At 45.8% G+C, this 24367-nt stretch overlaps 1 protein-coding gene across 6 annotated transcripts in view; it reads left to right on the top strand.

The window, feature by feature from the left end:
• The window catches only part of LOC146210003 (transmembrane protein 43-like), a 124839-nt gene that overhangs the window by 81379 nt on the left and 19093 nt on the right, over nucleotides 1-24367 (top strand). For 5 of the 6 annotated variants that reach the window (XM_084606108.1, XM_084606118.1, XM_084606127.1 and 2 more), the window contains 2 exons: nucleotides 14185-14286; nucleotides 17517-17634. In XM_084606108.1, the coding sequence (XP_084462234.1) occupies nucleotides 14185-14286; nucleotides 17517-17634 (220 nt within the window). Of the gene's footprint in view, nucleotides 1-14184; nucleotides 14287-17516; nucleotides 17635-17784; nucleotides 18454-24367 lie in introns of those variants that run through there. The other variant, XM_084606142.1, reaches the window with a different exon arrangement.

The following is a 24367-nucleotide window of genomic DNA, read 5'->3' as shown; positions in this document are numbered from 1 at the left end:
TTAATTGTGCTAAATTTAAGTTGAACCCGTCTTCTTAACATGTAGAACTCTTCTCCTTAACGTGTAAACAAAACGAGTAAAAGCAAGCACAAAAGGAAAATGGAACAAAGTAAAATGTCAAAGCCAGTGAGAACCCTTGCCTATCACATACTGTTCAGTTACTGGAAGCACATTTTAATGGCAAGTACTTGAGTAGGTGTATTGTTCTATTATGTTAGCATCCTTTGAAATAGGTAATAGTGTAACAGAGAAGCGGAGACTGCATAGTAGAAGAACAGAGGGTTAATGGTGGAAAAGGTGGAAGTGGCGCTGCTGAACGCGACCAAGATCTCTGACTTTGCTCATCTGGCGCAACCCCGTTCTGAGTGAAGGTTTTATGCCATAACATCTTGGTAAAGGTTTGCTGGGTACGTCCTAATTAACAACAGATCAACCTGAGCCTCGTCAGAGTCGGTCTTGCAGGCCTACCACCTCACGTGCTTGAGATGTCCCTGGACGGAGAAGCCACACTTAGGCCTACACTCAGCAGTTCCTGGCCACATTACCGAGAGCTCCGCTCCTTTGCAGGAGCAGCGGGTGATGACATGGATGAATAACTCACCCACTACCAACCGCTATAACAACTGCGACAACGACCAACTGGCAAGCATCGTTTTTTTCGCTTACAGATATGGCCGTCATATGGTTTGAAAATCGCAAGGATACCTTGAAATCCTAGGCTCGCTTTGTGAAAGAACTAACCAAGTGCTTTGGTGATCCTTCGGCGAAAAAGAAGAGGGCTGAGCAGACATTGGCTCATCAGGCTCAACATCCCGGTGAGATATGTTTGCATTATATTGAGGCAATACTGAAGCTCTGCATGGTCACCTTGTATGTCCGACAAGGACAAAGTGGGCCATTTGCTCCAGATCTTCGCTGAAGTCATCTACACATTTCTTATCAGCAAGGAAAGCCTGAACTTCGTCACCGATGTCGTACAGCATTGCTGAACATTTGAGAGTTTAAAGGTACACCGAATAACATCGAAGTTCGGACACAACTTCCGAGAGGCCACTAGCCTCGCCTCCACTATTTGCCGGATAGTTTGAGAAGATTTGTCCTGCTGTCATGCACTCCCTTGTGATCACATTCTCACTTCTGTGCAGTGATAGGGAGAGTCTTCTTCCATCAATGCAGCGGACTTGAGTATGCACTGCACGCCTCATTATTCTCGACCACACAGTGCTGCAAGGTTGCGCCAGGATTAACTTTACTGTGAGCGGCAACCGCCCCTTCATGACAAGAACGCGCAGCGTGATGCCTTCTTAATGGGTCCCAGTGCTGATGAATGTTACTAGGCACAGACCTTTGATCGCTCCGACGAAGAATGTTGGGCATGGACCATTGATTACCCGCCTCTGGTTTGCTTCCGCTGTGGAAATCCAGGCCATACTACTAGATTCTGCTACCGCCGTTGACCTTAGCGTGACTGGCTTACCAGGGTGCATCTACGATGACTGCGTATTCATCTCCTCCAACAGAACTTTTGCACACCACTCTTCGTAATTCATCCCCTTCATTCACTCCTCCTCCCGTGCTTCGTACACAGCGATCTCCTTCACCTCATCGCCGGTCCTCACCGTCTTGCCCGGAAAACTAACCAGCACGACCATTGGAGGTGAAGCCACTAGAATTTCACTCTCTTCTGATATTCCTCCTCCCATCTCCATGCTTAAGAACAAAGTTTATGTGGTCGTTAATGGCATATCTACACTAGCTCTCGTTGATACCGGTGCAACTGTTTCTGTGATCAGTATGAGATTTAAATGCCTGTGGGACGCAAAGTTATGCTCAAATGTGATAAAACCTCAACGCATTGTCATGTGAGTGGCGAGCCGTTGCATGCTCGAGTATGAAATCTTGAAGCTGAATTTGGTGAAGCAGTTTATCAAGCAGAATTTGTCATTATTCCTAGCTCTACCCATGACGTCATTTTAGGAATAGGCTTTTTGAAGCTGTATGGAGCGACGGTCGACTGCACAAGTGGCGAGGTTTATTTTGCGCCTATGAATGTGGCGAGCCTCGAGGAAAGTGCGTGTGATGCCAGAACAGCGTTTTGTGTATCTCAAGATACTATCGTGCCATCGCGGGCTGCAGTGTGTGTTCCAGTTGTAGTGAATGAAGAGCAGATGTCACGAAACACGAGGAAGGGAACAACAAAGTGCCACTGCGCTGCTCGAGCTCGCTGGTTAGTGCCTAGACGGACTGTGTTCCTGTGCTGTTCGCCGTGCCGCTTACGGAGGGCTATATTCCCTGTTGAACCCTCAGTAAAACTCATTTCACTTGGTGGAGGTGAGGATTTCCATCTGCCCTGGAGCTCCGCAGCCGCACACTACCGACAACAGCCATGACCGACGCTACCACTCCTAGTCCAACCGCCTCCTCATCCCCCGTCTTTTGCGCTGAAGCTTTGCGCCAACGGGACCCTCCTATCTTCAGCGGAACCGGCGACCACGACGTGGAAGATTGGCTGTCCTCATATGAGCAGGTCAGTACCCACAACGAATGGGACGACGGCCTCAAATTAAATAACGTCATATTCTACCTAACGGACGTCGCCAACCTGTGGTTCCGTAACCACGAGGCCAATATCTCCTCGTGGTCTGCTTTCAAGACCACTTTTTCCGATATCTTTGGCAGGCCTGCAGTGCGCAAGCTGCGCGCTGAGAAACGCTTGCGCAGCCGTGCACAACTACGCGGCGAAAATTTTACAAGTTATATTGAAGATGTTGTAGACCTGTGCAAGCGCATGGACGCTTCAATGACAGAACATGCCAAGATTGGTCATATTTTACAAAGAATCGACGATGACATGTTCCGGATGCTTCTGGCCAGAAACCCAACAACCGTCGTCAATGTAATCAATGCATGCCAAAACTTTTACACAAGCGCCGTCAAATCACTCGTTCTTCGATCTCACACCAGGAGCCTCTTGCAGCTTTAACCGCCGATGCAGAACAGTCCCCCTTGCTGCAATAAATAAAGCAGTTCGTTCGAGAAGAAGTTGCCCGTCAACTGTCCCTTGTTCCCCATCGTCCTGACGCTTCCTCTCCTTTGGTGTCAAAGTTGCAGCGAGTCATCCACGAACAAATCGCAGAAGCGCTTCCCACGCTTCCTGAAGCTCCTGCTGTCGCTCCCTTGACATACGTCGGAGCACCAGTACAGTACTATAGCCAACCTTCTGTCCCAGCCCCTTTGACCTATGCAGCAGTGGCTGCGCGGCCTCCGCCTGAGCCCTTACCACCCATGCAGCCTGTCCTGCGCTATTCACTGCTTCCTCAAACGGCTCTGCTTCATCCTGCGACTCCGCACTATTGCAACCCATGGCGCACTTCAGATAATCGCCCAATTTATTACTACTATGGTTGCCCTGGGCATGTGGCCCGTCGGTGCCATCGCCGCATGGCTGCGCGTCCCGAGCCTGCGTCTTCGGAGTACTCTCCACCACTGCTTCGTTCTGCTCCCTCTTCGCCTGCATAGACTGCCGGACAGCGTTCGTACGCAACCCATCGTTCTCCTTCTCCACTCACCAATGCGCTGGCGACCACCCCCTGCTGACGAGGGAAACGAAGTTTCGTGGTTCCTGAGGCAAGAACTGCGTGCTCTGCGAAAAACTCAAGACCTCATATTTTGCCCATGAACGTTATAGTAATTTCTATTGATGGTCTGTCTGTATATGCACGGGTCGATACGGGTGCTGCAGTGTCTGTGATTCATGAGCGACTTTGCCGACAATTATGACAAGTTATGACTCCATTTAACAGTTTGTCGCTCTGCACTGGCAGCGAAGAGAGGATTGCACCTTTAGCAGCATGTACAGCACGTGTCGTCATTGAAGGTCTTTTGTACAGTGTCGAGTTCGTAGCTTTGTCGTCTTGTTTCCACGACGTAATCCTCGGATGGGACTTCTTGTCTAAAAATAACGCCGTGATCGATTGCGCCCGAGCTGAAGTAGAATTTTCTGCACTGTGCAACGTACTGCCCGACGACAACCTCAAAAATGTGTCCTCAAAAGCTCACGATCACTGAAGATGTCGACGTAGCTCCAGAGGCTTGTGCCCTTGTGCCTCTTTCGTGTCCTGCAGTGTCAGCCGTTAGTGTTCTATTTACGCCGTCTGCATCCTTCATCCACCGCAAGCACCTGCCGCTGCCATCTGCTGTTCTCGATGGCTTCACGAAGCTACTCATCTGCAATCCGTCTCCACGCCCGATTATTCTGCTACGTGGGGAATCTCCTGGTTCTATTCAACCAGCCCACCTTGCTTGTGGCCCTTTTACAGACATTTCGCTCCGCGTTCGACGCCACCCACACACCTCTCGGCCGCACTTCCACAGTCGCGCATCACATTCAGATCGGCTCTAACTCGCTTTTTTGACAGCGCCCCTATAGTGTGTCAGCGGCAGAGTGTCGCGTGATCAACGAGCAAGTTGAGGACATGCTACAACATGGTGTAATCCATCCATCTCAATGCCCCTGGTCTTCACCAGTGCTGCTAGCAAAGAAGAAAGATGGTTCGTTTCGCTTTTGTATCGATTACCGGTGCCTCAACAAAATTACCCACAAGGACAATTACCCCCTTCCACGTATAGACGATGCTCTTGATTGCCTTCAAGGTGCTGAGCACTTTTCGTCTCTTGATTTACGTTCTGGTTACTGGCAAGTCACAATGGCCGCCTGTGACAGAGAGAAGACTGCATTTGTGACGCCGGATGGCCTTTATAAATTTAATGTGATGCCCTTCGGTCTGTGCAGTGCGCCCGCCACATTCGAGAGGATGATGGATAACATCTTGCGGAAGTTCAAGTGGCACATCTGCCTCTGCTACTTGGACGACATGGTTGTCTTTTCCACCGACTTCGCTATGCACCTAGAGCGCTTGCGGCAAGTTTTGGTTTCTCTTACTGTCGCTGGCCTACAACTGAATCTTAAGAAGTGTCACTTCGGTGCCCAGCAGTTGACAATTTTGGGTCACATCGTCTCTAAAAAAGGTGTTCGCCCTGATCCGGCCAAGCTGTGTGCAGTTGCAGAGTTTCCTAAACCGGTCTCACTCAAGCAACTTCGAAGCTTCATAGGTTTGTGCTCGTATTTTCGACGCTTCGTACGGAACTTTGCTTCTGTTATTGCACCCCTGACGAAACTACTCAGGGGAAACAGCGAGTTAACTGCCTGGTCGGCCGAGTGCAACGAAGTGTTCACCGCATTGCGCCATCTTTTGACATCGCCACCAATCTTTCGCCACTACGACCCAACAGCACCCACCGAGGTCCATACTGATGCGAGTGGCGTTGGCCTCGGAGCTATCTTGGCTCAACGAAAAAACGGCTTCCACGAATACGTCATCGCCTACGTGAGCCGTGTCCTCTCTAAAGTTGAATGCAACTACTCAGTTACGGAAAAGGAGTGTTTGACAATTGTGTGGGCACTAATGAAATTCCGACCCTACCTGTACGGTCGCCAGTTTGACATCGTCTCGGACCACCACGCGTTATGTTGGCTGTCCTCTCTTAAAGACCTGGCCGGTCGCCTGGCACGATGGGCCTTCCGCCTTCAAGAATTTGACATCCGCATTGTATATTGCTCTGGCCGTAAACACATGGACGCCGACGCTCTGTCTCGTTCTCCCCTATCCAGCGAACCTGCTTGCTCCACAGCGGCTGATCCCGTCCTCTCGTCTCTAACCATCGCTGACATGCCTGCGGAGCAGCGAAAAGACCCGTGGCTCGCATCTCTTATTGACATCGTGTCCACTTCTCCCAGCGCTGCACCTTCTCGGACTTTACGCCATCAAGCACCACACTTTGCCCTGCGAGATGGTCTTCTCTACCGCCGCAATTATATGACTGATGGTCGACGGTGGCTTCTCGTCATTTCCCGCCATTTACGACATGAAATTTGTGCTTCTTTCCATGCTGACCCTCAGTTTGCCCATCCTAGTGTAGTCAAGACGTTTGAAAGAATTTCTCAACGCTACTATTGGCGCGGCATGCTCGGTTATATTCGCAAATACGTCCGCTCCTGCATCGCCTGTCAGCGCCGCAAGCCCGCCACACCTCGTGCGTCTGGCCCCTTACAACCCCTTCCATGCCCGGCCCGCCCTTTTGATCGTATTGGCGTTGATCTTTACGAGCCACTTCCTTGCATGGTCTCTGGGAACTTCTGGATTATCGTCAGCATCGACCACCTCACCCGATATGCGGAAACCGCTGCCCTACCTGCCGCTACTGCTTGTGAGGTTGCCCTGTTCTTGCTTCATCATTTTGTTCTTCGCCACGGCGCACCGCGTGAGCTGCTCAGTGACGGAGGCCGAGTCTTCCTTTCCAATGTCGTTTAAGCTCTACTGGCCGAATGTCGCATCATACATCAGACCACCACAGCCTATCACCCTCGAACTAACGGGCTGACTGAGCGCTTCAACCGTACTCTTGGAAATATGCTCACGATGTACGTTGCCGCCAATCAGACTAACTGGGGTGCTGTTCTTCCTTTCGTGATGTACGCTTACAACACCGCCACGCAGTCAACCACCGGCTTTAGCCCTTTCTTCCTCCTTTATGGGCGTGAGGCGTCGTCCACGATGGACACTATATTATCATATCGTCCCGACTCCTCCGAGTGGACTCCACTTTCTGACGCTGCAAAGCATGCGGAGGAATGTCCCAACTGCCCCGCAGTTTAACATCGGAATCTCAAGGCCGCCAAAAGCATTGTCACGACGAAGATCAGATGCCGCATGTTTTCCCTACAGGGTCGCTCGTTTGGATCTGGGTTCCTAGCACCCCACCAGGATTGTCATCGAAATTTCGAACTGAATATCACGGCCCCTACCGCATCGTTCACCAAACCTCCCCTGTAAATTATATCATGGAGCCACTCACTCCCTCTTTGGACATGCGTAATCGCGGCCACGAAACCGTGCACGTGAACCACCTCAAAACGTAATACGACCCGCTCGTCTTGCCTTCACCATAGATGGCTCCTTTTCGCTCCCGGGGAAATTGTAGTGAACGAAGAGCGGATGTCACGAAACATGAGGAAGAGAACAACGAAGTGCCACTGCGCTGCTCGAGCTCGCTGGTTTGTGCTTAGCCGGACTGTGTTCCTGTGCTGTTCGCCATGCAGCTTACAGAGGGCTATATTCCCTGTTGAACCCTCAGTAAAACCCATTTCACAGTGTTCGCTGCCCTTGACCAATGTGAAATGTTTGAAGCGCTAGTGGAACCAGTGCATTCGACTTGCTTAAAATGCAACATTTTAGTGCCACACTGTCTGTATCTGTGGGGCAGCATGTGGTTGTGGACTGTTAATTCATCTAACCCATCGTTTTACCAAGTCTCTTAAAACTTGCTTTATGTGAACCAACTCTAGCTGTGGCGTCGGCCGTAGCTGCTCCGGCTGAACCCGTTCCAGCGTCCAGCGCTGAATGTAAAAATTTCAGCATGATCAACAAAACACTGAGTACCACTCAATGCCGCTCACTTGTAGACATTCTGCTGTAGTACTCGGCTGTCTTCAACTTCTCCCAGCCCCGTGGACCATCCTTTATTCCCAAGTCTCATATGCGCCGCACTGTCGATACCGGTTCGTCTCGCCAGATTCATCAAAAGCCTTATCGTGTGTCACCGTCGGAGTGCAAAGTAATCCACGAGCAAGTCACGGAGATGCTTGAGAAGAAAATCATTCAGGAGTCGTTCAGTCCTTGGGCTGCTCTCGTGATTCTTGTCCTTACAAAAAATGGTACATGGCAATTTTGCGTGGACTGCCGCTGGTTAAATGCCATCACCAAAAAGGATGTAGTATACCCTTTGCTTCGCATTGACGACGCCTATAGACTGCCTCTTTGGTGCTTCTTATTTTTCTTACGTAGATGTGCGATCAGGTTACTGGCAGATCCTGGTGCATCCGGCAGACAAAGAAAAAAACGCCGTTTGTAACACCAGATGAACTTTTTGAATTTAATATAATGCCGTTTGGACTTTGCAATGCGCCTGTGATGTTTGAAAGATTTATGGACACGGTATTGTGCGGCATGAAATGGGACATACGTTTATGCTATCTTGATGATGTCGTAATTTTTTATCAAACGTTCGACGAGCATAACTACCACTTAGCGCGCATATTAGACTGTTTACATAATGCTGGACTAGTCCTCAATTCTAAGAAGTGCCACTTTGGCGAGCATCCAGCTTTGGTAATCGGCATCTCATTGATGAGTAGGGCATGTGACCAGACCCTCAGAAAACGACAGCTGTGGAGTCCTTTCAAGCACTACGAACAGTCAAAGAGGTCCGCAGTTTTTTTTGGGTTATATTCCTATTGCTAGCGTTTTATTCACCACTTTGACATCACCTACCTGCTGACATGCCTTCTTCACTAAGGAGCTTCGTTTAAATGGACTGCCGAGTGCGATGCCTCATTCCGCCAGCTGAAATTCCTATTGATCTCACATCCTGTTCTCCAGCATTTCGACCCCTCCGCACCAACAGAAGTCCATTCCCATGCTAGTGGTTTTAGCATCGGTGCTGTTATGGTTCAGCGCAGAGCTGATCAGGAGCATGTTATTGCATATGCGAGCCGCTCCCTCAGAAAGCCAGGGCGCAACTACACTGTCACCGAACAAGAATGCCTTGCTGTGATCTTCGCCGTGCCGAGGTTCCGATCTTACTTGCATTAGCACCCATTCACGATTGTGTCTGACTGTCACTCCCTCTGCTGGCTCGTCAATCTTCGAGATCCATGCGGTCGCCTCGCACACTGGGCCCTCCATCTGCAGGAGTATAACTTCAATGTTGTATACAAGAGTAGCCGGCATTCCGATACAGACTGTCTCTCGCGAATGCAGCTGTCATCAACAGAGTATGACAGTGACAATTTCGACCAATACGTTTCAGCCATCATCCCAGAGTTTCCTGACGCTGAGGTATTTAAAACTGATCAACGCTTAGATCCAGATCTACAGCCTCTGTTTGCCACTGCACGCACCCAGGGAGTTAAAGGCCGTTTCTGTATCTGCCACGGTCTCCTGTGGAAAGACAACTACTCTCCTATAGGCTCTTAATACCTGCTCGTTGTTCCAAACGCTCTATGCTCCTCTATTTTATGTGTGATGCATGACGATCTCGTGTCCGGACATCTGGAATCGGTTGGCACGCTCCCTTGAGCTCAAGAGCGGTTTTACTGGCCGAAAATGCGTCCCACGACAGAACAATATGTGGCCAGCTGCACGCAGTGTCAGCCTCATGAACATCCTGCCTCTGCTCCACCTGGCCTACTTCACCCCGTGGTGCCTCTCAGCAGTCCGCTTGAAGAGGTCGGAATTGATCTGCTTGAACAAAATCTCCAAACGGCAATCTGTGGATCGTAATATTTGCAGACTACCTTACTCGCTATTGCAAAACAGTTGCTCTACCATCGGCTACCGCGCATCAAGTGTCGTTCCTTCTGAATTCAATCTTCTTGCGGCCTGGACCACCACGAGTCATAATCAGTAACCGAGGCTGCCAATTCACTGTCGATATTGTTTAGGAGCTCCTATGTCTATGCACAGTCACCTACAAACGCTCAACACCATATGACCCACAGACAAATGGTTTGACGGAATGCATCAACAGGACACTGACCAACATGCTTGCCATGTATATACATATGTATGTGGACTCAGATCATAAGAACTGGGACAACATACTGCCCTACGTCACATATGCCTTCCATACCACTGCTCATGAAACTACTGGATACGGTCCATTCTATCTCTTCTGCGCTCGCCTGCCACGCTACACCCTGGATACAATCCTGCTGTTTTCTGCCAGTGAAAATCTAGATGTCGCCTAGATCCTGTCCTTAGCTGAAGAAGCTTGTCGGATTGCCTTGTGATCCAATGGATCGCAAGAGCATTTCAAGGAGCGCTACGATGATCACTGCTGGCATGTATGCTCTGGGCGATATGGTCTGGCTTTGGCGTCCAGTCCAGCTTGCATCAGAAGCCCACTAAGATTGCCCTTATGTGGCCAGAATTAGTGACATCACATGATTGAAATAATGCGCTGCACTAAAAAAGACTACACGAAATGAACAGGACAAGCACAGACTCACAACTAAGTTTACTTGAACAGACGAGAAATATATACAGAACAACAAACAGACGCACTTACGAGGAACTGGAAGAGAGTCAAAAAACCTCCGCATTACATTTCACATTTTATTCAGATATAAAAAATTCACAGTCTACAAAGGAGACAGAAGGCTGGCTGATGCACCTATTGCCTTTTTTTTTTTTTTTTCTGATAAAGTAGTTCTCCTTAACTTCTCGTGTTAACTTATCTCGATGACGAAAAATAATGTTAGTTCATGAAAACAGCGGGTAGCCGCCTTGTTCATCTTTCTTTTTACCTTCCTTATTTTTTTCTTTGTTGCATTTCCTGCAATGAACAGCCACGTGCGAGTAGGTTCCCAAATGTTCCTTTAGACATGCATTATTTCAATCATGTCTCTGTACCAACTCGGCCGACTTTCTACCTTACCGTGATGACATCGCGTATGAAATTGCACGCATCATCTCAACTGGTCGCCGTTCTGAGAAAACTGAACTGTCGCACTTCGCTCGCCTGATGCCGTACCACTCTTGGGAGCCAGCATAACTCGCCTGGTGAGGCTTAAACTGCGCAGGGGTAAAATGTGACAGAGGAGTGAAGACGACATAGAAGGACAGGGGGTTAATGGTGGAAGAAGTGGAAGTGGCGCTGCTGAACGTGACCGAGATCTAACTTCACTCGTCTGGCATGATCCCATCCTGAATGAAGGTTTCATGCCTTAGCAATATTTGAACCTTTCGCTGTCAACAAACATAAGAGTTAGCCTATGCAAATTATGGTGTTTTGCAACTCTGGATGGTGATGGCTGCAAATATGTTGAATGGCTTAGGCAAAGCTGACAGCCATATAGATTAAACGGTGGTTATGTTCTAGCTAAATTCCTGCATGGTTCTAAAGTCCTTACATTTTTCTATTTAGTAGGTTGGGTTCGAGAATCAAGCTGGTGATAACGATTATATTTAAAACAAACTGCTAACCTTTGTATTTGATCAAATTCCTTTAATGAATACTTTTCTTAGCATACATTTTTAATGGTACCCAGAGAGAAAGGTGGCAGCACTGCACCTCATCTACCATGTGACGAGAATTCCGGAGGCCACTCAGGTACAAAATATTGCACCTGTCTGCTCACCGCAGACATAGTAGAGCGGCTTCCTGGCTATCCAGACTTCTCTTCTTTACTTTCTTCCCCTTGTTCTTGTGCAGTGCGAATGCACTGCTTATTCGCATTGCTGTTCGCTTTTCATCTTTACTGCCAATCGCATCCAATCCTGCCCCGATGGTTCGTAAACCCACGTGCCAGTCTGCTACATGGCTTATGTTGTCGGAGGCCCCAGATGGCCAATCTTGGTGGGCTGAGGCCCTGACATATGGACATGGAGCCTTACTGTTTGCTTGCCCTGCATGTGTGCCCATAGTAATCTTTTTTCTTTTTATTCTTGTTCCTTATATGCTTGCTACTAATGGCTGTTAGATTCATTCATTCATTCATTCATTCAAGTACCCTAAAGGCCCTTCAGGGAGGATATTATATAGGGGGGACACAAGAAGCACTTTGATAATACTTAGTTCAAAAACAGAAAAGGGAAACAAAATGCAAACACCATTTTAGCAGTACAGTAGAACAACACTAGATCGCAAATGGAAAAGAGTAAAAATTCAAACAGTCGAGATTAATGATACAAAAACAACAACAAAAAAACTGCTTACAGCGCAGATTAAGAATACAAAGACATTTGAAAGAAGGTACTGGTATTCGAGGGAGCACAAAAGAATGATTATTGGCTTTATGTAATATAAATAAGTGGTGTACAGGGACATCACATTCTGATGTGAGTATGTAGCATTTCGTGAAATTTGTCTGGGTGAATCTTGGTGGCAATACTTGATGGTAGGTTATTCCAGTCACTTATGGTTCTAGGTATGAATGATTGTGCGTAAAAAGATGAATGGCACACCGGGCGATTGACTTTGTAGGGATGATCACGGCGAGGGAAAATGAGGCCAGGTGGCTGAAAGAAGTAGTGATGCAAAACATTGTGGTGATAGAGCTCACGGAACAGAGATAAGCAAACGTGTTTTCGTCGTAGTGATAGTGGATCTAATTCAGCACGATTTTTTTAAGTTGTAACACTGGTGTACGGGGAATAGTCCGAAAAAAATTAAGCGAACAGCATGGCTTTGCAGGGATTCAATGTTTTGTATGATGTAATTCTGGCTCTGGCCTCAGATTGCACATGCATATTCAATTTTAGGTCTCATTAAGGTGGTGTATGCGAGCTTTTTTAAGTGTGAGAGTGCTTGCTTTAGTCTGTGTTTCATGATTCCGAATGAGTGATTAGCAGTTGCAAGAGTAATGTTGATGTGATGATGCCATATTAGGTCCGTGTGAAAATTTGCTCCTAGATATTTGTACGTTGTAGTAAGCTCGACAATATTGTTATCTATAATGTATGAGGTTGGAATGCGGGAGGAGGAATGTGTGAATGACATGCACTTAGTTTTGGTATGATTTAGGGCCATTTGCCAGTCATGACACCACGTTAATCTCGTTTAGGTCAGATTGCAATGCTTGTTGGTCAGCTTCAGTAGTAATTTTATGGTAAACAACACAGTCATCGGCAAACAGTCTTACACGGGACGAGATGCAGTTAGGCAAATCATTGATATATATTAGAAAAAGCAACGGACCAAGCACACGCTCCCTTGCGGAACGCCGTACGTGACTGGAATAAAAGAGGGATTACAGTGATATATATTTGTGAACTGGGTTCGAAATGACAAAAAATGTTTTATCCATAAAATCACTTGTGTGTTAATGTTAAGATATTTTCGTTTCACTAGTAGTCTGTGTCGAGGAACGCATTTAAAAGCTTTAAAAGAATTCAGGAATATGGCATCAACCTGGTTGTCGACGTCAATACAGGATAGCAAGTCATTAGTGAATCCTGCTAACTGCCCATAGCATGAATATCCCTTGCGAAAGCCATGCTGGTATTTGAAGATTATGTTATTTTCTTCTATGTATGTTATGATTTGGGAATGTACAGGAATGTACAGATGGACAGTTTTATTTTTATTTCTTTCTCCTCTGTTATTTTTTGCTTGTACGGCGGTACCTTTCTGTTTTGTTTTCTTTTGTTTCACTGGTACGCATCATTTCCCCTTTTTCTGCTTTACTTTTCTCTGGACCACATTTTTTTTTTCTCTAATACAATTCTGCATTCTTCAGTTTATTTATCCTCCCCCTCTATTCTGTTTTTTTTTTATTACGCTCGTCTTCTTATCTTGACTCCTTTCCCTTCCCACGGTTCCCTGCACCTTCCCTCCTCCTGGCCTCCTACAAAAACATGCCGAGCTTTTGGGCACGCTGGATCTAGCCTTGTGTATTTTTGGTGCACACCAATCTTATTAGGTCTGCCACTGCGTGATAGGCGTTTTTCTTTTTAGTGATGAATAGATGTCTTGCTATTTGTTTTACTCGAGTAGCCTACAGCAGTTAGTTGAGAGGTATACAGGCGGCCGCCATTTTTGTTGTGTCAGGAACCTGCGGAGCTTGTCTTTGAACCTGTGAGGTACAGGCACACACTCTAGAATACAGTCATAAGGTTCGTTTAGTATTTAGATTGGATGATGTCACTTGTTTCTGTGGTAGATGAGCAAAACTTTGCAAGCTTCTTCCCTTTTCTCCACAGTACTTCTGTAGGCCACTGTGGAGTGGCACATATTGTGGCACGTAACCTTATTTGAGTGAATATTGATGAGGTAATTGGCTTGGGCAGTCTGGTAATCCATTGTAACTTGGAAAGCATAGCGCAGGAAGAATGAAGGATGAAAGCCAATAGCCTTTTTATCACTTGTCCTGTTTTTGTTCTCTCTGCACTATGCTTTCCTAGTTACAAGGAGTATTTATATTCTGAGGCAAAACATATTTAGGTCATGCTGGATCAAAGGAAGGTCTCTTTCATGGCAGTGTATGAATAAGCTGAGCTGTCTTGCATTTAAAGCCAGCGCACATGCAGCTTGGCCTCTCATGTTGTGGTTTTCCTGACCCAGGTGTCCATAGTGTCTGAATGCACTGGCCGGCGCCTGCGCCCCTTCAAGTCAACTTCCGGAGTCTTGGTGGAGCTGCTCCAGTTTGGGGATGTGTCGGCCAAAGTGAGTTGGACCCCGTGCAGCTTTAAACTAGGCTCATATACATGGGCTATGTTGATTGGCTTTCTTTCCTGTTTGCCAATGACAGATTATAGTAACCGGCACCATATGCATGATTTGTCACTCCATGTCTCTTTCCTGTGCTGTTTGTTCACTGACAGGGCGCTAAATAAGCATTGCATATTGTGAGGGAAAATAAGTAAAAAAGGAAATCTTAACACGCTGAGCTGCTTTAAGCGTGGATGTTGCCCCAATTCACCAATAGATTTAGTGCCAATAAGTTCCAGTTGCCAAGTATGTTGTGACTGCATGCAAGAGAAAAATATTTGGACTGTGACTGGAGGAAAAACTAATGCCATGAGCAAGCTTGTTTCTTTGCACATTAGTATCTGTACCTACGAAAATGCCAAAGTAAATGGCAGGGAACATGAATCCATTTTGGCTCCACAGGCTCTAAATCATGAACCATAACATTGTCCCATTAAATTGCATTATTGCTATCACATAATGCAGCCAAGACCCAGTCAGGCTTGTCGCCTTTTGCCTTGGCTTCCCCTTTCTTGTAAAAAGAAAGAAATAAACTCCAACTCCAACATACTTTCGTAATTCTGCAATAATTTATTGTGACATACATTTAGCAGGTAACTGCAGGTGCTCTAATGTGAGCCATAGCCTGCTATATTTTCCGTGCCTGGTTATGCTCTCTGGCGCGTCTATTCAAGATTGTTATCTAAAACCCCTGTTTGCGAGTATCATTTCATGAGACTGGCCGTAAACTAGGTGCTTTCTGCGGTGAAGCAATGTTCCGCAGTGAGGCACTCACATTACAAGGCCCCTGTTTTAGGCGCTATGCTTCCACTTGCATGGCAATCTGCGCCTGCCATTCTTGCCATGCTGTGTGCGCACGGAGATGTTAAGTGGCACTCGAAACCTCACCTCCCACCCGCTCACTTAGACTACCTAATGCTCGGTAGAAGAGGTGGTCTGAAAGTGCCACGAGGCACATCCAGTTAGCTTTCTATGCGTAGTGCAGCCACAGGGAGCAGGACTGGATTGGCTTTTTTCTCTATGGTGCCGCTTGATGCAAGTGCTTAATTTTTATGTCATCTGGAGGATGAAAATTGTGTTTTGTTCACACTCTTAAACCATGTCGCATATATCATGTTCAAGGGCTTTCAATTATATTTTTTAGGCTGGAAGCACGTCTGTTTACAGCGATGCGCTTTGAATACCGGCTTCGGGAGCGTTTCGGAACAACACTTTCGACTTGCAGCGCATGTAGCCACGACTGCAGCAGCGTATAAAATTCTTCCCAATGAATGCATAATTATGCTGTTCCTTCCAGAGCCAAATGCACAAGATATTCAAGGCAGCGGCTCAGACTAATCAGCAGTTGCAGTTGAGAATGTGCGAGTTGGTTCTGAACGTTATTATACGAGTGCTAGTTGCCAGTTATGCAACCAGGAATTGTTATTGTGTACAGTTTTTTGTCAGACTAGGCAACCTATTTTGAGAGTCTCCTATGGTGCAGGCTGCATTGCTGCTCGGGCAGACAAGTATGTCTGTGTTGAAAAGGTAATTTGGACAGTAAGAGGCGACCCTCATACTTATTTAGAAATAGGTGCTCAACTAAGCAAAACGGGCGTATTTGAATGTTGCTGTACTTTATTGTTGACACAGGTTGCGAAATTTCAGCACTCATGTCGTCTCCGTATAAACGCCAGCAAAGTCAGTGGAAAGTATAGTTCCGTAGACAACATGCTACCAGCTTGCCTCTAGTAGCGCACACGCTTTCTCGCCACAGGACAAGCGCGATGACGGAGCACTATTCTTCCTTCCGCCATGAACGTAACGGTCAGCATCCTTTGATCTAGTGACCAGGCATGAATAATATAAGTGGCTATGTGTGAGCAGACCAAGCCTGGGGGACATGCTACGTAGCATAAGCCTAGTGGCCAAGGTTTCTCTATGTTGCATTAGTGCAGTGGTGTGAAGTATCCAAAATGATGATAGTGCATACGAGTGGGACAATGCAGAGGCACAGCGGCAGTCACCTGCTAGAGTGGTGTTTAGGCAGTACATAAATGGGATGGTGGAAGCATCAAAAAATGACACGGATGGATTCCGGATACTTTTACGGATATGTTGCGAAGCTTCTTTTACACTGAGAACAGTGCAAATGTGTACGGGCACTGGAAAAGCCTTCCACATCTTGCACCAAAAAGCTTCGACTGTGCTTTTCCAAACTCCATTTAGCAATATTCTAGAGGATTCAATTTGATACTTTCCTGGATTACACACATGTTAACTCAACATCATTAGTAGTCTTGTGAAAAAAAAATTGTCCAGCGACATCGGCATCAGTCATTTGAAGCCTTGTAGCCTTGACAAATCATGACCACATCACTGGCAGGTAACAAATATCTGGACCTTGCATCCGTGTTTGAGGCATCGCATGGTGAAAAAATTTGCAGCATGAAAGAGACATAGACACAAGCGTAAGGCTCAAACAAGGCAGGACAGGTGCTATATGTCTAACTGAATTTTATTTGAGAAGGTTTGACACGTAAATACAAACAATGCCCATGACGTGAAGTCTAATTGCAGTTGTTCAAAAAAGCCATTTCATTCTTAAGCAAAGATAATGGCGTGCTGATGCAATTATCACCACCCTTTTTTGTTGTGAAAAGCTGCATATTATTTCACGCTCAAACTTGTCTTTGTGATTAGACTTCACGCCACGAGCGTTGCTTGTATTTAAGCATCAATCCTTACGCTTGTGCATACGTCTCTTTTGTGCTGCAAATTTTTTCACCGTGCATTGCAGCCAACTAGCCCCAATCACCACGCTTTTGAGGCATCGCAGCCATTCAAAATCAGGAGCATGTCTCTAGAAGATCGCATCCATTCCTTTGGCTATCCTATTGAGCTCGAAGCCATTGCCTGAAAGACATGTCTAAGTGACCTAAAAGGAAGTTGCCACTGCCTAGTAAATGCTTCAGAAACAAGCATCAATGTCTCTTTCGCATGGGCGATAGCATGCTGTAGAAAACAGATGCGTCTATGCCACACCAATCTCATTGGTCATCTGCGAATTTTCTCCGACAATTTTCACGAGATACACCAATGAGTTTCTGCAGTACTTGTAATGCTGTGAGGACACTTGCAAACTAACATCCTCATGTGTTATGCACCCTTGTATATTACACTGAACCTCATCCACTCTGTCACAGGTGATGTTCAAGCAGGCATATGCAGATAATGGCCTGTCAACATTCCTGTTCCGAAGCATTGCCTGGTTCCTCTCCTTCATGGGATTCACGCTACTTTCGCCAGTGCTTCACATCCCCTGTAAGCATCTCGCTAGTGTCCTAATAAGCAGCAAGCTGTCTCCTTATGTGTTATATTGTGTGCATCAGATGCACTGTAGTTGAGCTGCCCTCTGTCTCATGTACTCTGTTGCTGTGCCTGTCTGTTCTGGCCTGTGTGTCCCTTTCATAGGTGGACCAGCTGTGTTCAAGACCACAGGCTTGCAAAACTAGCTTTATGATCCAGTTGCATCACTCCCCAGATTTTGCAGATAGTGTGACCAGAGAGAGATTATGGGATGCCTTAGCAGCTAATGGCCTAAGTGGATTGCTAGAAATAAAAGTAAAGCAGTAATACACGGCAATTTTCTGTATAAAACTGTCTCAGTGTCTTAAAATGACTTTGACTTACAGATGCGTCATGCTCAGATTATAATCATTCTCATGCTTCCATAAGGAAGCTTTTGTTAGAGACTCTGAGCATAGATTAGCAAAGTGCAGACTTTGTCACAAACTGTGTGGAGTGCAGGCACATGTGGAGTAAGCAGAGCTTGCTGGGGCTCTTGTAAGAAAGAACTTGGTTTGTTGGTTTGTGGGGTTTAACGTCCCAGAGCGACTAAGGCTATGAGAGACGCCGTAGTAGAGGACTCCGGATATTTCGACCACATGGGGTTCTTTAACGTGCACATGGGTGCAGCGGTGGAATAGCGGTAGAACATCCGCCTCGCATGCAAGAGGACTGGGGTTCAAATCCCGGTGCCGCGCAATTCTTCACTGGATTAAAAAAAAATAAAAATCCACGCATCGATGGAATTGCATAAACAGGTTTGGGGTGCGACCTGATGCCGGTGAACACCTCTGGTAACGCACTCCCTCACCAAAACAGGAGTTGGCCACCCTGATGCAGTAATTGGCTGCAACCTCTCATGATTAGTTCCATAAAACCCCGTCCCTCAGTCTCCAGCGGCTGCGGAACAACTGACCACGGCGGCGGTCAGACCTGTGACGCACAGGGGGTACTAAGAATTCCTGGCTTCGCTGGACAGGCCGCCATTGGAAACTGACCCTGGCAACGTTTAACGCTAGAACCCTAGCTAGTGAAGCTAGTTTAGCAGTGCTGTTAGAGGAACTAGAGGGCATGAAATGGGATATCACATAGGGCTTAGGGAGGTGAGGAGGCCGAATGAGGCATATTCTGTACTGATGGATGGGCATGTACTGTGTTATCGAGGTTTACCAGAGAGGCAACAACTAGGAATAGGTTTCCTTGTCAATAAGTACATAGCGAGTAATATAGATGAATTCTATAGTATTAACAAGAGGTTGGCAGGCATCATAATTATGCTTAATAAGTGGTATAAACTGAAGGTTGTACAGGCCTATGCACCTACATGTAGTTATGATGACCAGGCAGTTGAAAGCTTCTACAAAGATGTACAATCAGCAATGCGAAAAGTAAAGACACAGTATACTGTACTAATGGGTGACTTCAATGCCAAGGTAGGGAAAAAGCAGGCAGGAGACCAGGCAGTAGGTGACTATGGCATTGGCTCTAGGAATAGCAATGGGGGAGTTACTAGTTGAGTTTGCAGAGCGCAATAACTTAAGAATCATGAATACCTTCTTCAGCAACCGGAAGAACCGGAAATGGACATGGAAAAGTCCTAACGGGGAGACTAAAAATGAAATTGACTTCATACTGTGTTCAGCCCCTGCCATTGTGCAAGATGTAGAGGTAATTGGGAAAGTGCGATGCAGTGACGACAGGATGATGAGGTCCCGAATTAACCTAAATCTGAAGAAGGAACGCAACAAATTAGTAAGAAAGAAACCCATCAACGAATTAGAGGTGAGGGGGAGGGCAGAAGAGTTCTAGATTTCACTACAGAATAGATATTCAGCTCTAACCGAGGACGAGGACATTACCCTAGAAGCAGTGAACAATAATTTCAGAGATATCATTACTGAGTGCGCTGTAGATGTAGGCGGTAGGACAGTTAGAGAGGATACTGGTAAGCCGTCTAAGGCGACGAAAGATTCGATTAAGAAACGCCAGAGTATGAAAACTTCCAATCCAACAGACCAAATAGAAATTGCCCGAGATGTTCAAGCTAATTAATAGACGCAAGGTGGCTGATGTAAGGAAGTATAACATGGTTAAAATTGAGCATGCTGTAAAGAACGGGGGAAGCCTTAAAGCAGTAAAGAAGAAATTGGGCATAGGCAAAAACCAGATGTATGCTATAAAGGACAAGGCGGGCAACGTCATCACGAATATGATAATGGTCAAAGTAGCCGAGGAGTTCTATACAAATCTCTACAGTAGCCAAAGTAATCAGGACCGTAATGAGATTGGCTTTAAGGAAAAACAGTCAGACGTTCCACCAGTGACGAAGGACGAGGTGAAGAAAGCATTAGAAACTATGAAAAGGGGGAAATCAGCCTGAGAAGATCAGATAACTACAGATTTTTTGAAGGACGGGGGGATATCGTGCTAGAAAAACTGGCCACCCTGTATACGCAGTGCCTGGTGTCATCGACGGTACCATTATCCTCATTCATAAGGAAGGGGACTCTAAGGACCTTAAAAATTACAGACCAATCAGCTTACTGTCTGTTACATATAAGGTATTTACTAAGGTAATCGCTAATAGAATCAGGACAACCGTAGACTGCAATCAAGCAAAGGATCAAGCAGGTTTTCTGAAACGGTACTCTACTATCGATCATATCCATACCATCAACCAGGTGATAGAAAAATGCGCAGAATATAACCAGCCCTTATACATAGTATTCATTGATTACGAAAAAGCATTTGACTCAGTTGAAACCTCGGCGGTGATGCAGGCATTGCAAAATCAGGGGGTAGACAAGCCGTACATGAAAGTGCTGGAAAATATATACAGTGGCTGCACAGCAACCATAGTTCTGCATAAAGAAAGTAACAAAATTCTCATAAAGAAAGGAGTTAGGCAAGGAAACACAATCTCCCCGGTACTATTCACAGCTTGTTTAGAGGAAGTATTCAGAGACTTGGAATGGGAGCAGGTAGGGATAAGGGTAGATGGAGAATACCTCAGTAATCTGCGATTTGCTGATGACATTGTCTTGCTAAGCAACTCTGGGGATGAACTGCAAAATAATGATTGATGACCTAGACAGGAAAAGTAGAAAGGTAGGCTTGAAAATCAATATGCAGAAGACTAAAGTAATGTTCAACAGCCTTGGGAAGAAGCAGCAGTTTACATTAGGTAGCGAAGTACTGGAAGTAGTAGGCGAATATGTCTTATAGGACAGGTAGTAACCGCAGATCCAGACCATGAAAAGGAAATAACAAGAATAAGATTGGGATGGAGCGCATTTGGCAAGCACTCGCAGATAATGACTAGCAGCTTATCGGTATCGCTCAAGAGGAAAGTGTACAACAGTTGCATCTTACCTGTACTCACCTATGGGACTGAAATGTGGAGGCTAACCAAGAGAGTTCTACTTCAGTTGAGGACAACCCAGAGGACAATGGAACGAAAAATGGTAGGGGAAACATTAAGAGATAGGAAGCGTGCAGAGTGGGTCAGAGAAATAACTCAAATTACTGACATTCTATCAGAAATTAAGAAGTGGACATGGGCAGGACATGTAGTGCGAAGAGAGGATAACTGATGGTCGCTTAGGGTAACAAACTGGATTCCAAGGGAAGGAAAGCGTAGCAGGGGGCGGCAGAAAGTTAGGTGGTGGATGAGGTTAGGAAGTTTGCAGGGGTCAAGTGGATACAGCTGGCACAGAACCGGGTTAATTGGAGAAATATGGGAGAGGCCTTCGCCCTGCAGTGGGTATAGTCAGGCTAATGATGATGATTGTGATATCGCACAGCACACGGACGCCACTCCGTTTCACCTCCATCGAAACACAGCCGCCGAGGCCGGGATTCGATCCCGCGTCCTTGGGCACAGTAGTCGAGCGCCTTAACCGCTTTGCCATCCTGGCGGGGCTGTAAGAAAAAACTATGTGCAGGACACAGAAAAAAAAAAAAAAGTTTTGTTTTGCATTTTTGGTTAGATCAGCAAACAAACATGGGGAAAATGAGACACTTGTTATAAAATGCAGTTGAACCTCGATATAAGAAACCTGAGTGCACAATGCTACAGATTGTAAGAAACAACAGCCAACAGAAAACACCACACAGTTCCTTTCCCACAGGTAGTCCGCCTTGTGTACATGCGTTCCTTTCTGTGGTGTTTTTCGTTGGCTGTGGTTTCTTACAATCATGTTTCACCAACTAGCTCAGAAACAAATCCTTCTGATGCTACAGACTTTTTCTCATTTCAGCTCCTGGCTTCCATTGAAATGCATCTGTTTTTTCTCTCGATTTAACGAAGTAGTTTTGCACTCCAGTTTCAATACAAGGAAATTTTTGCAATCTCAGGAAGTAAATTTTGGCATTGTGCTACCTGGAAACAAAAAGAAAAAAAAACTTTTTTTTTACTTATTGCACAAAGAAGTGTGTTTTAAAGCAGCGCAAGTAGACGGAAAATGTTCACCTCCGCAAAGCCCCATGTATACAGACGTTCAAGTTCAAATTTCGACTAAACCAGCGCTGCCTAGACCATTCATTTTATTCGCTGGCACACAAAGACTTGTTGAGACAGTCATTTCACTCTCTTGTAGTCATGGCGCTCGTATTTATGTGTTTGAAATAACTACAGCCCATTCGACCCCGCCACAGTGGACAGTGGGGTTAGGGCGCTTGACTGCTGATCTTGAGGACACAGCAGCTGCTTTTCGACGGGGACAAAATGCAAGTGTGCTGTGTGACTTTAGTGCACTTTAAGAACACATGGCTGACAAAAGCGCAGAAACACGCACAACAAAATGAAAAAGGAACACGACAGATGCTGACTTCACCTTCTTCTTAACTGCAGGAAGGAAAGTACAGATAGCAAAACAAAATACTGTGTAGAAAAGAAAACACAAACACCCCCACAAAAGTAAATGAAAAAGTCAATAAAAAATATTCATCGAACCAAAAATACCTAAAAACAGAAAACAAAACCCGGCATACATGGCGTGAACTAGCACTCACGTGTCCATTGCAGCAACTCATATGTCCACAACACTCTTTGCACAATGGACATTGAGTCCACAACTCGGTGCTATCAGCAAAGATCATCAGTCATTAAAAAAATCGTAATTCCTTCTGTGACACCACTAAAGACGGGCGACTGGCGCAAGTATCACCATAATTATCTGTGTAAAAAGCTTCCATTATTTTTCCTGTTAACTTATCTATATAAATGAAAAGAAATACTGTACTCAAAAAGCAGGGTTACAACCACATTAACAACGATTCTTGGCAAGATCAGTAGATGAAGCAGAAAAATCGTTGTCACAAGAATTAGAATGTTCTTGTAGGCTTTTGGTAATGTATCACCCAGTCCGCCCAATGTACACGCCGTGGAAAGAGATTGGCAATTTATATGCAACAACAACATTGCATGAACTGGACAATGCTTATAACCGGACATCCGCTATATTTACCTCCTCTGCTGCTGTGAATAAATACTACTCAGTTTAACAGGCACAGAGAAAACAACCCTTACACCATAATTACCCCTCATTTTCTATAAACCATGTGGCGATTTGTGGACATGCAGCACAACTCAAAACACCATGATTTGACATTTTTTGGCCCCATCCACTACAACGTTCCTCACAGCTGATGTCAGTTTTGGTGGTTTAACTCTGCTTCACACCCACTTGATCATCAAGACATTGGTCCTGTGAAATATGGGTGCAGTCAACGGCAGTTCAATTTTGTCCTGCGTGCGTGTATAAAATGCTACCCACGATCCATGAAGGAAGCCCGAACCTGTTCGCTATTTTGCGGTGTCCTGCTGCTTGCTTGTTACCATCAGGCTATGAGAGCGTGTGATCTCTAAGATTGCTTGACACCATCAATGGACTTCTACAGTGCTGCTTGGGGTTGTATTCAATGAATGCATCCACTGCGTGGCGGTTGCTGAAATGTCACCATTACAAAGCTCCTGATAATTTTCTGTAACGGCTTGTATACCTCCAGCCATCAGTAAAGATTTCGAGATATTCTCAGTTTTCTGAGGAAACACTTTAGCACCTGTGTAGAACTGCTTGGCGCCGAAGAAAGTCTGGACTGACATAATATTATGAGACATACGATTTCGAGTTAACGAAACTTTATTGTACTACTCTCGTTAGTCATTTTGCTTGCTGCTTCTTCTAAAGTTGTCTCTATTGGCCTCACAACGTTTCAAGGATGTGTGATATCATTTGCACCACTGAAAGAGAGCCTCAGTTCACAATATAACAAAGTTTTTTCTGGAGAGTGTCACTTTTTTGTATCAAGGTTAAACTGTACTTACAAAAAGAGCCAACAGCTAACGACACCAAGGAATGCATAGGGCTTCTTTTGTTGTTGGTGATCAGTGTTAAATAGTAAGTAAAAGGAAAAACAGCCACATCACACCGCTAGGATACAAACCCACGACCTTTGAATTTCAGGTCGATACTCCAAGTGTGATACGGCAGCTGTTCAGTAAGAAAGTGGAAGACTGAACAGCTGCCATATCACACTTGATGGAGTATCGACCTGAAATTCAAAGGTCGTGGGTTTGTATCCTAGCGGTGTGATGTGGCTGTTTTTCCTTTTACTTACTATTTAACACTGATCACCAACAACAAAAGAAGCCCTATGTTGCATGTAACCTATTCTTGACAGTATTCGTCAGTGCCACCCTCCATCA

This window comes from Amblyomma maculatum, chromosome 1 (genome assembly GCF_055883805.1).
Source record: "Amblyomma maculatum isolate TAMU_Amacu chromosome 1, ASM5588380v1, whole genome shotgun sequence".
Taxonomy (NCBI): Eukaryota; Metazoa; Arthropoda; class Arachnida; order Ixodida; family Ixodidae; genus Amblyomma; species Amblyomma maculatum.
This window is presented reverse-complemented; position numbering and strand designations above follow the sequence as displayed.